The 14,552-nt window shown below is 37.8% G+C and overlaps 1 protein-coding gene across 13 annotated transcripts in view; it reads right to left on the bottom strand.

Annotated features, from left to right (window-relative positions):
- Nucleotides 1-14,552, bottom strand: part of LOC111595754 (hemicentin-1) — an 89,048-nt gene that overhangs the window by 53,485 nt on the left and 21,011 nt on the right. For all 13 annotated transcript variants that reach the window (XR_002751215.2, XR_002751217.2, XM_023309623.2 and 10 more), the window contains exon 2: nucleotides 12,015-12,639. Coding sequence is in view for 11 of the 13 variants with exons in the window: in XM_023309623.2 (XP_023165391.2) it covers nucleotides 12,015-12,207 (193 nt within the window). In the remaining 2 variants the exon portion in view is untranslated. The remainder of the gene's footprint in view (nucleotides 1-12,014; nucleotides 12,640-14,552) is intronic.

Genomic DNA, 14,552 nt, shown 5'->3' with positions numbered 1-14,552 from the left:
TGAGCAGCAGCTATTTGTAACTGGGCAGAGCCAACTGTCGACAGTTTTGAGCAGTTGGCAAAATTTGAAAGTGAAACTAAATACGCAACCTGCCACACATGCACACAAGACAAGAGCGGAGGCATGTGGCCTGCCTGCCTGCTGCAGCTGCAGCTGCTGCTGCCTGCCTGCTTACAATGTGGTTGCAACTTCTGGACTCTACTGTACACCCTTTTAGGGCTTCCTTTATTGCTTCCTCTCAGCGCTGTGAAACAGCTTGACCCACGACAACAGCCACTGCACAGCAGCAGCAAGAGCAAACCAAATCAAAACAAGCTGAAATTTTATATTGGGGCCTTACCAGCTGCATGATACTCTAGCGCGCTTTGAATGCAGCTAAATTGTATTTAAATTTTAATATTTGTGAGTTTTCCTGTGTCAATTCAGCTGTGAAGTTTGGCAATTCTGGCTCTAAAATTATTTAAGTTATGTTTTTCCAATTGGAAAAGTTTCTTAAGGAGTGAATATACGTTTTTTGAGCTAACGATAGAACAGTTAAAATATTTATTACTTATTAAACTATCGTTAGATCATGTCAACTGTCACTTCCTAGAACTATAGCTGACACAGCTTTAGCTGTAGCTATATAACCTTTGTATATATATTGTATATATAAAATTATAAGCATTTCGTGTCTCCAGCTTCAATAAAGACTTAAGCTAGAAGTATCTTATGCTGTAAAAAATCAAAAAAAAATTACGCTTTGCCCAATTGCCATAGTCAAACTCTCTATATATCAGTTCAAGTTCTCACTTGGCATACATGCAGACAGTTAGAGAGCAGAGCGTATTGCCATAGTCCAACAAACTCTCTTTGCTTCACAAGCGAGCATTGCTAGTCGAACAGGTTTCTTGTTTAGGGGAAGTCAGAACTGGTTGCACGAAAGAAAAAAAAAAACGAGCAACTTCTGACGGCTGCTCTGCCTATGTGGCAATGAAACTTGGCTAATTTGCATTGGTCGATTTTTTCGCGCTGTCAAATTTTGTAATTCGCAACGCTTTTTTGGATTTATAATTTATGAAGTTTTAAATTACAACGGAAATTAAATTTTTAATGCATAATTTGCTTCCGTTTAGTCACATTTGTGTCCGAAGCAGCTCAAATGACAGTTTCAAAATTTAAAAAAAATATCTAAATGCATTTTTTTATGCTTAAAACAGTTTGTGTATATTCTCCACAGTTAAACTGCTGGCTTGCTCTAATTTATGCATAGAAATAGTCGGGGCAGCCCTAACAAGTTGCAAATTCAGTTGTGGATGGGAGAGGGAACACACAGAGCTGGGCATAACAAATCTGAGAGACGTTGGGTTGTGTGTGCCGGGGCGAACTCCTCAAGAATTTGTTTAACGCGCTGCATTTAATCATAGTCAGTGGATGGGCGGCGATGGTGGGCGTGGCTGGCATTATGCACGACCTGCAACACAGACGGAACATTAGCAAATATTTGCGCTGCACTTTGGCTGAAAAATGCAGCCATTTAGGTTCGGGCCGGGACGAGAAATCACAGGTGCGTGAGTCATGCGAGAATCTCATTTTTACCTGCAGCGGCAAGAAACTTTCCGCTTTTTTTGTACTCTCTAGTGAGGTTTGACAGGCAACCATTTAATTTGTGTGACACCTCTTGAGAGCTGCCTCAGACTGTGTGGCATGTGGCAGCTGAGCTGCAGCAGCTCTCGACTTTCAGACAATGCTTGGGACAGTTTGCCTGTTTCGACTCGCTCTGCAGTTGCCGAAAATGAATGGTTAGCTGTCAAGTCGTACAAACTAAATGACAGTTTATGCAATGTCAAGAACCCCTATATCACTAGACGCCATGTCAAGTCCAGGCAAGTCAACAAGTCAAAAGAACCGAAACAAAAAAGCTGAAGCCAGCTTAGCGCGAAATTCTTGAAAATTCGCTTTGGGCCACTTTTTTCCGCTCACTCTCTCTCTGTTACTTTGCCTTCAACTTGATTTTTCCCATTTTCTATTTTGCATATGCAACGTCATACGAGCTGGTTTATTGTTCATGTTAGAGCGCCGCAAAACATGCAACATTTCGCCATTCGCCGTTCGCCGTTCGCCGTTCAGCTGTTGTCTGTGATCTTAACAGAGCCCACTCGTGGCAGCGACAAGCATGACAGGTTAATTCGACTGTCAAAACTGGAATTTATCAGACAACTCACGCACAGCGCTCCAGCCCAGCACAAATATGGTATAAAATAAACCACAAATGCCAAAAAGAAAAACCCCCAGAGACCCCAAGGGCTACACAACGGAAGCGGCCTCTACTCTAGTCCGCGTTCGCTTTCTATCGGACCAAAAAATTGTTGGTTTAAATAAATATTTGTGTTATGCTAAGCTGCAGTCTCAACAGGCTTAGCTGGCAATGGAGTCCTCATAAATGAACCTGAGAGCGCGCGGCCAAGAGACTTAAGCAAATGCTCGAGATTTTAGCAAATAGTGCCATAAGACCGAGGATTTGCGTTCAAAAGAAAGTGTTGGGTCTTGTGCATAAAGAAAGTTTTTTACTCCACAACTGAGAGTGGTTTTAAGCGCCAACTAAGCAAAGGCTTATCGAGTCGGACTCATTAAGACTCGGAGCAAAGTCTTTACAATGGAAAAGTTGCTTCAATTCAGTTCGAGGAACTAAAGAGTGAAAGCTCATTGCAGCTCATTAGCAACTTTTTTGCTGTATACAAAAATAAGTAACGAAAGCACATTAAAGCTCATTGATTTTTACTGTCTAACACGAACTAGATATAAAAACTTCTTAAAGCTGATTAAGTTCTTTACAAAAGACAACATAATTTCTTTCAGTTTTATTTTGTTAAGTTTCAACTGAAAAGCTCTCTTTTACACTTAAAACAATTTGTTAAAAGTAGCTCCGCAATAATTTTAAGCAAATTATTAGAAAGCTCGCAAAGCTTAATTTAATCCAAGCAACAAACCCTTTGAATGATTTCCAAAATTAGCTTCAAAGTTGGTCCAGCTAACATCGGAATTACATAATATTTTGGACTAGTTATCAACCCTGAAAACATTTGAGCTACATTAATTAAGTTCCTTGTTGATTGTCAATCCAGGCACAATGCTAATCCAATTCCGGGCTACATTTCAAGCTCATCACAAAGTCAACAGCTTGGGGCTGCAGGACTCAAGTCCACATGCGAATCACCCTGATGCAACCCATGCACATTGTAGCATTGTGGCAACTCTTCGGCATTTACAATAATTACACAAAATCTAAAAATCTCTTGTCAAACATTTGCTCAAATCAAAATGAAGAGCGTAGAAAATGTTAATTTAAAATGCAAATAAGAGAATTCAAGCCACATGTGCAGCACCCGCCACACGCCTCTGCCACGCTCCGCCCCACTCTCAAAATATATTCATAACAATTGTATTAATTTTTTCCTTTGCTTTCAAGCGAAGCATTGGCTAAGAGGACGAGTCGAGTTGGATTGACTACGTCGCTGTTGCCAATTTGCATATTCAATTGCCGCAGTGACAGGCCGCACAGCAGAGCTGTAGACTCTGCCTGGCTGGTTGGCCCGGCTCAAATCTCCGTCTCTAGCTCTCTATTTGGCATAATTGTCTGACTGCGAGTCAGTTAGCCGACAGTCCACAGACAACTCAGTTGATTAGAATCAAGTGGCTGCTGTCTGCTGCAACTAATCTATCTCGCTTTCTCCCTCTATCTCTCGCTCTAAGTGTATCTCTGTCTATCTGTTATCGAGAGTGTGTGTCGAGTGGAGTTGCCCGCACGGCTTCAAACTAATTTCAATTTCCCCTGCGCACATTGTTACATACTTAACGTATTTTGATTACGCTCAAATTGCATTAGGAGTGAACTCGAAGCAAAAACTTTTACAATCCTATCAAAGCTAGCCGAGTGGCTTTCAAATATTAAAACTTGAAGTGTTTTAGGACAGCTTTTAGAGGTATATGGAAAGAGAAGGAAGAGTAGTGTGAGTAGGGAGTAGAAAAAAGAGAGAAGAAAGGAGAAAAAGAAAAGCGAGAGGAGAGAAGAGAGAAACGAGAAGGCAGAAGGAAGAAAAGGAAGAACGAGAAGAAAGGAAAGAGAAGTAAGAGCAGGAGCAAGAAGGTTAATATACATGGAGGATAAGGAGAGAGAAAGGTAAAGGGAATTGGAAAGAGAGAAGAGAGTATGAAGAAAGATGGATGAGCAGAGCAAAGTGTAAAGTACAAAACGATAAAACAGAGAAGCTAAAGGAAAAAATATGGAATTGATAACAGAATAGAATAAAGTGAGAAGAGACATGTGAAAAGTAGGATTTCAATATCTTATCTAAAATCCAACTTAACATAGAAAGAGAGGCACTTTATAAGCTATATAACCCAAGAGTAAACCAAGTCTGATTGATTGGACTAAAAACTCGGACATTTGATAAGCAAACATGAATTTCTTACACAAATTATTAGTATTTTTAAGCTTTAATATAGCTAATATTTGGCATAATCTAAGCAGCTCTTGCTGCCTTTGTAGACACAGAGTCTTGCTTGCAGCTGGAGGACCTGTTGAAGTCTTTGCCATATTGGCCTCATTTACGTGCTTGGGCATATGTTGTGCCTCGACTCTGTTCGCACTGCGACACCACAGACACTTCAAAGTGTCTTCGTGCTCAAGTCAACTTGTTGTTTGTTGGGTGGTTGGGTGGTTGGGTGGTTGGCTTGGCTGGCTGTTTGTCGGACGCCGCTGTTGCATAATTATGCAGAGAGAGACTGCGCTTCCTGCCACGCCCACGCACATGTGGCAGCCAGTTGAACGATGCGCTTGCCACTTAGCAATTCAATCACATACGGCCGCTGTTGCTGCTGCAGCTACTGTTGCCACATGCCTTGCTAAACCATTTCCTTGTGCACATTATAATTATCCCTGCGTTTAATTAACGTGTTTACACACAGAACTCACACGCACACACAGACACACTTGACCGAGTGACCTGCTCGTAAATTGCTTTGCCGCGACTTTCTGCTCCAGCTGCTTCTACTTCTGAGTTCGCTTTTAATGCTCGTTAATTTTATTTTGAACTGTGGCAATTTAATTGCGGCCCGACTGTCACCCATTCCGCCAATATTTGCCATGAGCTGAATCGCTCGAGCTGCCCTCTCTCCCCTCTGGCTTTGCCTTGCGCTTTGACTTTGGTCAATCGAATTTTGTTTTAGCCCTAATCAGCCGCGCGCGCCAGCAACAATTCAATTAGCGCCTTAATTGATTTGCCTTTCGGTATTTGTCTTCAAATACCCAAGTCTTCACACACACACACGTTCACACAGCTACATTCTGCCCACTTAACGGCCCTCTGACCATAAAAGCTTCTCTTATCGAGTGCCTTTGTCAAAGTGCATAGCTAAGTAATCAAACAAGAATGTGAGAGCAACTAAACAATTGATTGTTGCATGAGTGAAGTGCATGCCACAGAAGACGACTCCAAAAATGAAGCTGTTCTTTGTGATGTAAAAGATACTTTAATCAAACTAAACTAAATTTAAATAAATGCTTAACATATCTAAGGATCTAAGAAATATTTGAAATTTAAGTTAATATTATTAATATTTTTAAATCTATCTACAAAGAAACCTCATTAAAAATCAATTTAAATTCCTTAATTTATTGATTAACTTGTAATAAGTCTCTAAATTTTTATAATAATAAAAAAATATAATCATTAATTTATTTTTAATTTTTTAAGTTTACTTGAAGCACTTAAATAAAAATAATAAATTATATTAATTTTGTTGTCAAGTGAAAGTCTTTAAATTTATCTGCTTCATCAACTGCTTCATCAGACAAATGACATCGTGTTTAGGGCTTGAGCTGCTTTTACAACTCCTCTGGCTGCCATATTCAAATCCAGTTGAAATTTTAAATAAAAACCATTTTAAAAGTCAAGCAGCAGAAATGCGAGCTGCCTGCCGCAACCCGCTGACGCCTTCACACGTACGCACAGAAGTAAATTTTTATTTTATGATAACAACATGACAACAACAACAAAAAATGCTGCATGTGATGTTGTCACACATCACACACACACACTCACGCACTCACACACTCACATTGGCGTGTGTGCGTGGCATAAACTGAGCATGTGATTTGTTAAAGGGAACAAAGCGACTGTGCGACATCTTTTCTTACCCCTCAAGAGATACAATGTGTGTCTCTCACACACACACACACGCACAACAATTGGCACGTGTTCCCTTAGCAAAGTGAACAACACACAAATATACATATATACATGTATATACAGAAGATATGTGTGTGCTTCCGTCTTGGCATTCATTTTATAATATACCTCGACAGAGACTCTGGAGACATACTGCGGCTTGCCTTTGGCTACCCCCTTGTTTTTTTCCTTCTTGGCTCGAGATCCCAGCAGCTACTTCTCTCCTGCTAGTTGTCCTATCTTGATTTGTGGCAATTGAATGTCATGTGCAGCAGTAACTGACAGCATAAACATTATCGGCAACACATGCAAAGCACACGCCACTCCTGCCCCCAACGAGAGGGAAAACAAATACAGCTCGCTGGATTTTATAGATACTTTTGACGTTGTGTCGCGCATTGCGTATGCTTGATACAGATTTTAAGAGTCTGCCAAATGCGACAAGAAACAGGTGTTCGAAATTAGTCAGCCAGGCATGTGGAGCTGAATGCCTGCCCCACACTGCGAGATGTGCGTGGGCTGTGCTTGTTTAATCTGAGCGAATTGCAGAGATTATTTAAATGATTAAATTGAAAGCAACAACTAATTGAATACTTTGCAATACAAATTTTTTAGAAAATTTAAAATATATTTTAATAATAAATAATTTTAGTTGTTGAATGTTATTTAAACGTTTCCACAATTCTTTAATGATTTTAAATATTTATTCAATTAAAATTCTCTATGAATTAATTTATTTTTCTTTATTTCATTAGAAATTGCTCAACTCATTTCTTTTCATTTAAATATATTTATTGTTCTACAATCAATATGATTTACATTTTTCCGTTTCAATAAGAAAATATTGTACGGAAAATAACAAACAGAATTTATAGCTCAATTCATTTTCCAGCTGCAGCTGTATACATATTCCGCAGCTATAAATGTAGAAAAAAATCTTAAAAATTACGTCTTAAGTTGAAAAGCAAATTGCAAGAGGCAAATAATAAAAGTAAAATGTTGCAGCTAATTCAAAAAGCTTTTAAGAACTGACAACGACTCGCAGCACGTTTTAGCCAGGGCGGGGTCTATAAAAATAGCGTAATGATATAATACAAGCGGCACAACATTATAACGAGACAGAACCGCATGAAAAACCATTTATTTCAGATACTTTCTGCTATTATTTGTTCTCGTGCTTTGCTCACATTTATTTTTATTTTTTGCAATGCTGCAAGTCGATTATTTATAGAGAGCGTGTTTCAAAAGCAACAAAATTCTTCTGCTCCTTTGCCATCGATAGCGGCAATCGAGCAGAGCAAAGCCACAAGTGTCGCGGCGCACGAGAGATAAGACTGCATTAGCCGCTCGTGAAACAGATGTCGTAAATTTTGCGAAACTCTAAAGTTAAATAGCGCGTAAAACTATGAACAATGCAAAACTCTAATGAAAGCCATAAAATGCAAATAATAAAAAATGGCATAAAAAATGAAAACTAAATGGAATGAACACAAGCGAACCCCGCCAGAGGCAGCGTCTGGCTGTTATCGAAGTTTAAATACACAGAATTTCTCTTAAGAGAATTATACTGCCATGAATCATATGTATATAAATTTATTTTGAAGATTAAATAAAATAAAGGCAGCGCAAAAAATTGTTTATTAAATGCGCCGCCAAAAGTTCGCACATAAAATTTTCCTTTACGCTAAACGTGTGAAGAATTTGCGACTTCCTGCCCTCAGTGCTTACGCTCTGCTGCTCTCTCTCTCTCTCTCTCTCTCTGTCTCTCTTTCTCTCTCTATCTTTTGTGAGTCCTCATGTCTCGATGTGCTGCCTTCAAGCCCCTTCTACTGCCTGCCTTCTGCTTCCTACCCTCCGCACTCACTTCTTCCGACTTCTCATTCTGAGCAGAGCCTGCGCCCAGTTTATGCGCTTAGAATACGTTTATATGTTTTTTGTTTAATTTTTTCAGCATTTTTTTATTTAATTTTTTTGTGTGTTTTGCTATAAAAATGTTTAATGAAAAGTTTGGGCCATAAAGCATAAAGCATGTGCAGTTCCAAGCGGCAATGGGCGGGAGCGGGGGTGGGCACAGTAAAAACTCTGACTCATGGGATATGCGAATAAGCCAAGTTTGAGAAATTCTTGTTGCTGCCGCTGCTGCTGCTGTTGATCGTCATTTGGTTTCCCATGCAGCCAAGCATTGCGTCGATTGTGGGTGGCTTGGCCAGAAGCAGCAGGCTGAAGACAACAGACAGCAGACGGCAGAACAAAGCTGGGAAAAAGTTCGTGCGGCGCGTTGCAGCAGGAAAACATTCCGCAAATGCATTTCCCATGCCCATTTTCTTGCCAACACGCTCAAAACAAAAGCGCAGCGCGGAAATGCATATTTAAGCCAAAGAAGCGGCAAATGGCCGAAGCAGCATCAGCAACAACAAAATTAACTACGAGCGCAGCTCGTAATTTCAATTTAATTAAATCAACAGAAAAAAAGGAAAAAAGAGAGAACGGCTTCTTAGTTTATAGCCGCCACCTTCACTTTCTCACACACGGGCACACACACACCTGATGTTTGTTGTGTGTGTTTTTATTGTTGGCTTGCGTGTCACATTTCATTTCAATTGCGCCTCTCCCGCTCCCGCTCCCTCACCCTCTCCCTAGTCTGTCTCGCTTACCTCATTCTTCAATATTTTTAATAAGTTTGTTCCACATTGCTCAGCTACAGCTGCTCTTGCTCTTGCCTCCCGCTCTTCTTCTCTCTTCTCTCTCTCTCTTTCGCTCTTCTGTTTTGGCCACATTAACGCTTAACAACTTTTTTGTATTATAATTATTGGTGTGATTTTTTTATGCTTTCCTCTTTTGTTAACTCTTTGCAGGCACTTTTCGTTTTATTTTTCCTTTTGTATTTTGTCCCCCTCAGCCACGCCTACGCCCCGCTGCTGTGGTAATTATTATTTATTTTCAAGGGTCAGTGATTTTCTCGTTTGTTTTCTTTCGCCACATTTTTCTGTCTTCGGCGTCTATTCAATTGAATTTTGGCGTGTGAATTTTGTGTAGGAAACACATTTTTCTTATGGCTTTTCAGCCAGAGTTTTTTGCCGCTTAAAAGTTTGTTAACAGTTCTAAAAAGTTAGAAATTTATAAATATCAAAAAGTTGCATACGCATAAGACTTAAGTTTGAGTATTTTAGTAGTGAAGAAAAAAACGAAATAAATTTTTGGTTTGCTAGAAATTGCTTTAGGCACGTGAATTATTGAACTCTCTGTCAGCTTTATGCTAGAAAGTCTTAAATATAGCTTATATATAGAATATATATAAAAATGAAACTTGAGTTTGTGTTGTAAATGTAGAATATATCATCGTGTATATATGTGGGAATTGTTAGTAAAGTCTTCCAGGCATATAAGTTCTTTCATAGTCTTTGAGTTTCGTACTATAAACTTAGTAAGCTCTATTTATATTTCAAACTTGAACATATAAAACCCTATTGTAAAAGGAAATATGCTGTGTTATGCATAGTATTGAAAAATGCTGCCAAATTGGAGAAGTTGAACATTTTCAAAGGTTTTTCATAAGCTTTGTTTAAGTTATTTATTCAAGCAATTTCTATGCTTCTATTAATGATCTCTATTAGGCATGGACGCAGACTTAAATGGCCAAATTCTGTGGCGATTTCATAAGCATTTAATGGCAACATTTGTCGCTTGTTGCCCTATGACATATTCATTGCTCTATTGTGCCACGCCCCCTTCGAATGCACTCGCCGTTTGCATTAATTATGCATTTACATGCATATGCGAATAGAATTTCAATATTATGCACTGGGAGCATTTTATGAATGTGTGTGTGTGGGCATGTGTGTATGTGTGTGGATCGCTAATGAACAAAATGCAGTCAGTGCAGTTTGTTGCCTTTGTTTTGTTGGCCTACAGCTGCTGCCGCTGTTTTAATTATGTTGCTGATGGGACAAGGGTGGGCTGCCAGTGGGTGGTGAGGGCGGGGGCTGTAGGTGGAGCAACAAAGTTACAAATATTCAACGGCTGTTTTTGGCTAACATAAATGAGGCGCCTTTGTCTGAGGCTCTAAAAATTTATGCAGCTATGAAAACGTAACGAGGCGCATTGAAAATGTTTCAAATGTCCATAAAAAGCAGGAATACAGGCAACGTATTGGACTTTGGGGAATGGACTAGGGGCTTTCATTAAGGAAAATGTAAGCTGATATATAGATCGTATATATTGCTTCTATATGTACCGATATAAGCACTCGCATTCTCAAATTTTGCTACTTTTAAAGTGCTTTGCTAGATTTTGCTTTGCTTTTTTCTCATTTTCTAGTCTGGCTTATTAATTAATTAATTATAGACTCGCGCTCATCATCATCGTTTTTTTTTTTCATTATTATTATTAATTTAGCGTTTGCTGCCGCGGCTGCAGCTGCATTGAGTGTGGTTAAAGGAGACATGGCAAAAAAAATCAGTGTTGTCTAGCGCATTCGCATTCATTTTTGCGCCTCTTTTTGCCTTGTTCATTAGCATTTGTAGGACATCAGCTTATGATGGGCTTCTCTCTCACTGTCCACTTCTCTGTTGCCTCTTCCTGCTGTCAGGCGAAAAAATTGCATAGTTTTTTGCATTCTTTTCTTTCTGTTCGCTTCTATTTGTGCCTCGTTCTCTTTGCTCTAACAACATTTTTTTGCTGTTGTTGCTCTTGTTACTTGTTCTTGATGAGCTTGTTGTTCGCCTCTTCTCTTTTTTTGTCGCTGTAAGCCAAATAGTCAATGGCTATGGGGCGTGGCTTTACCATCAGACTTTAAGAAGCACAAAAAGCAGAAGTAAATAGTATGCGTGAATGCGTTGTAAGCTAGAATTCCTCTCACCAGACGAGCTACGCATTGATGGACTCACACTTAATCACATTTGCAAGGCGTTGTGAGCATTGCTTTGACTGACTGGCCTGAGTTTTATGTAATTTAACTAAGTATTTAATATGTCTAGAATGAAGTTTTTATATGGTGAAACCAGCTTTGTTTTAATTTAAAGTTTTTTCCTCACGTTTCTAGGCTGATCCTAAGATGAATCTGTATTTACGGACTTTAACTGAGGAAAACATTGTCCTGAATACATGTCACTAAATCTTTAGATTATTTAATTGTTTAAAGTGTTGTTTAAGTAGTGTATTGTATAGTCATCAATCTATCAGTCAATCTAGACAAACTTTTGTATAAATATTAACTGATATTCTAATGAAATAGATATATTAGAGACAAATATTCAATATATAGAGTCGATGCATTTAGCTCTAGCCACAACAAATAATATTTATGTATATAAATCAAACATTTTAGTAGATGTTGCATAAATAAATCTTGAATAATGGGAGAACATATTAATTTATATAAATAAACACAATATAGGCTGCTAATGAGAACCCAAAACTCTGCCCGTTCGTCTCATAGCACATTTGAAATAATTTCAATTTCAAACTCCAACGATAATTTGTAAATGCGTAATTAAATTTGATTGCTCGATAGTTTTCCAAAGCCACAAATTCAATTTCATTTACGTATATGATATATATATATATAAATATATATATGACTTATATATATATACGTGTATGTTTCTATGCGTTGGGGTTGCTTTGGCCCTCGCATAATTATGCTAATGATAATTCACTTTTTAATGTCTTTCGGCTGTTTGATAGAATCGTAATCTACCTGCCCACGGCTGTGCCTATAATTTTTTCATTTTTAATTCTAATTCCTATTTTTGTTGGCAATTATATAGGTATATATGTATAGTGGGTGGGGTTGGGTGCACTTACCTATTTCGGCGCTGACATGAGCAACAACTGTCAGGCAGAGCAGTGGCCAGAGCCATGTGCCAAATGTTGTTGTTGCTGTTGTTGTTGTTGTAGGTCGCCTTGTCAATCCGATTAGCTTTGGGTTTGGGGGCGAGGGCGCTCTGGCTGGGCTGTTGCTGTTGCTGCCGCTGTGTTGTAAGCGCCTCAGCAACATGTTGCCAGTGTTGTAAGTGTTGCCAGCTCGTCGTACGTAATGTTGCCAAGGTTGTTGTTGTTGTTCGGTTTCTATTTATTGGTTTTTGTCTTTGGTCTTTGAGTTTTTGCCTTTGCCTTTGCCTCACTCACGCACATTCAAGGAGAAGCAGGACTAGCAGGAGTAGGGGCGAGTGTATTTGTTGGGTCCTTTCGGTTCGCTTATTCGTTTGTCAGTTGTTGCTGCTGCTGTTCTCGTTGTCAGATTTTAGTTCTGTTGCTGTGTCGCTTTGGCATTTAGTTGATTTTTATGGTTTGTTTGATATATTCTTATTTCTTTTGGCTTTTCTTCTGAACTTCTCTTGTTTGCAATTTCATTTCCTTTACACTGATTTACACTTATTTCTCACAATTCTGCTGATAAGTTACAATCATTGAACATTATGCAAAGGAGCTGCAAAGAAAATTGAAAAAATTGAAAGAAAAACAGGAGAAGGTACGTAGATTAATATAGGAGTGCGAGGAGTAGGCGAAATTTAAATTATTTTAAGTCTAATTATATTATTTTGATTTTTATTTACGTTCTTAATTTTCTTATTATTTATTTTTAGTTGTTTTTATTTTAACATATTTATTAAAGTGTAATTTTTAGTTATTTTCATTATTAATAATATTATTATTATTTTCTTATATGTTATTTTTATTTTTTTATTTTTTAAAATTATTTTGATTTAATTTTATATTTTTTTAATTTATTTATTATTATCTGTATCTATTATTAGTTTTATTTAACTTTATTATTAAATTTTTATTTTGAAAGTACATTATAATAATAATTCTGTCGCAATTCATTTCTTTATCAAATGTATTTAATGTTATTCTCTATCAAAAGTATATTTAGACAGCTTTAGTATCTTAATTTATCAATCAAATCAATTTATTGTTGCCTCAATTACATAAACTTTCTTTAAATTACTGTCACAGGTAGCTATAGCTCGTCTTAGCAACTTCCTTTCTATGCGTTTGATGCGATAGGGCTTCGTTTACAATTGCCATTGATACGTGACTTAAGTGTGCTCCCTGACGATTATCTTTTGTTTCTGAGCCTGTGATTATAACGCATGCAAATTTACGCTTTCAAGTTTTCTCAAGTTTATTTGCTCTCAAATCGAATTTCACACGTGCTTCAATTGCAATTGATACGCATTCAATTTGCTTTGATATTATTTCAGATTTCAGTGATTTATTTATTGAGAATTTGCTCTTGTCTGAGCAATGGGATCTGATTGCGCAAATTCAATAATTTAAATATGTCAAATGAAATTAAAGCCTCGAAATTGAGACTTGAACGAGAAAACTAAATTAAATACATTTAAGACAAAATTCGTTTAGATGCTGTGAAACTTAATCATAATGAAGAAAAGTTTTCAAGAATTTCATGATTAAACTTCTAATTTTTCCTTCTTTTTTTTGGGTTAAAGGCAAACAGAAACAAAATTGGTTTTATTGAATAGGAAAAGACGAAGGGCGAAGGACAGAGGCGTGGTCAATTGCTATTTCCTAAAAGTATGCTTGGAAATATTTGTGCGATTTCTTGCTGCTGTTTGTTTGTCCAGCAGCAACTGGACCATGTTGGCGATTTGTATATATTTTAGAGGCAGCCGCTTATTGATTTCGTCGAAGGCCGCACACACGCGGCGTATGCGCAATATTTGCCTTTTGGCACTTGCCAACCAAAAACGAACGAACCGAGCAAAATAAATAAATAGCGTGGAATGCGAGAGAGCGAGGGAGAACCGCAGCAACAGCAACAGCAAGAATAACAACAAACAAATAATATTAACCAAAAACTTAGCCAAAATGTTGTTGATGAAAACGTGACTGGACACATTGAGTGGTCCGAATACAAATACAAATACAAAATGCAATCAGAAGTACAAATATATATATGTAGTGTATATATAAGTTAACTTATAACACTTAGTTAGCTTATAACACTTAATGTAAGGTATTATTCAACACTTATTATCGGGTGCTAGACAAGTTAAGGAACAGCCCTGGCAAGGGCAACTCTACTTACGCCGGTGAGGCTATGATTTGTAAAAATATAGATCAGTCTCGTGTTTTAACTCGTACTGATAGGACATGCTAAAAATTGGTGTCATATAAGTAAAACTAAAAATAGTGAATATAATAAGAAAAACCAATAAAATTAACTGTTTCGATTATTCAAAAAAGAACAATTAAAAGCAGGGTTAAAAAGCGTTCTTCCAGTAAACCGCTTAAATAAATATTCACTCCGTCATTTGCTCGTTAAATGGCTTATTTCATTGTCTGAGCCCGAGGCCAGCAATAAGAGGCACAGTC

Source organism: Drosophila hydei, unplaced genomic scaffold, assembly GCF_003285905.1.
Source record: "Drosophila hydei strain 15085-1641.00,03,60 unplaced genomic scaffold, DhydRS2 tig00000001-arrow-pilon, whole genome shotgun sequence".
In the NCBI taxonomy this organism is placed as follows: Eukaryota; Metazoa; Arthropoda; class Insecta; order Diptera; family Drosophilidae; genus Drosophila; species Drosophila hydei.
The sequence above is the reverse complement of the archived record's forward strand: the minus strand, read 5'-3'. Positions and strand labels throughout refer to the sequence as shown.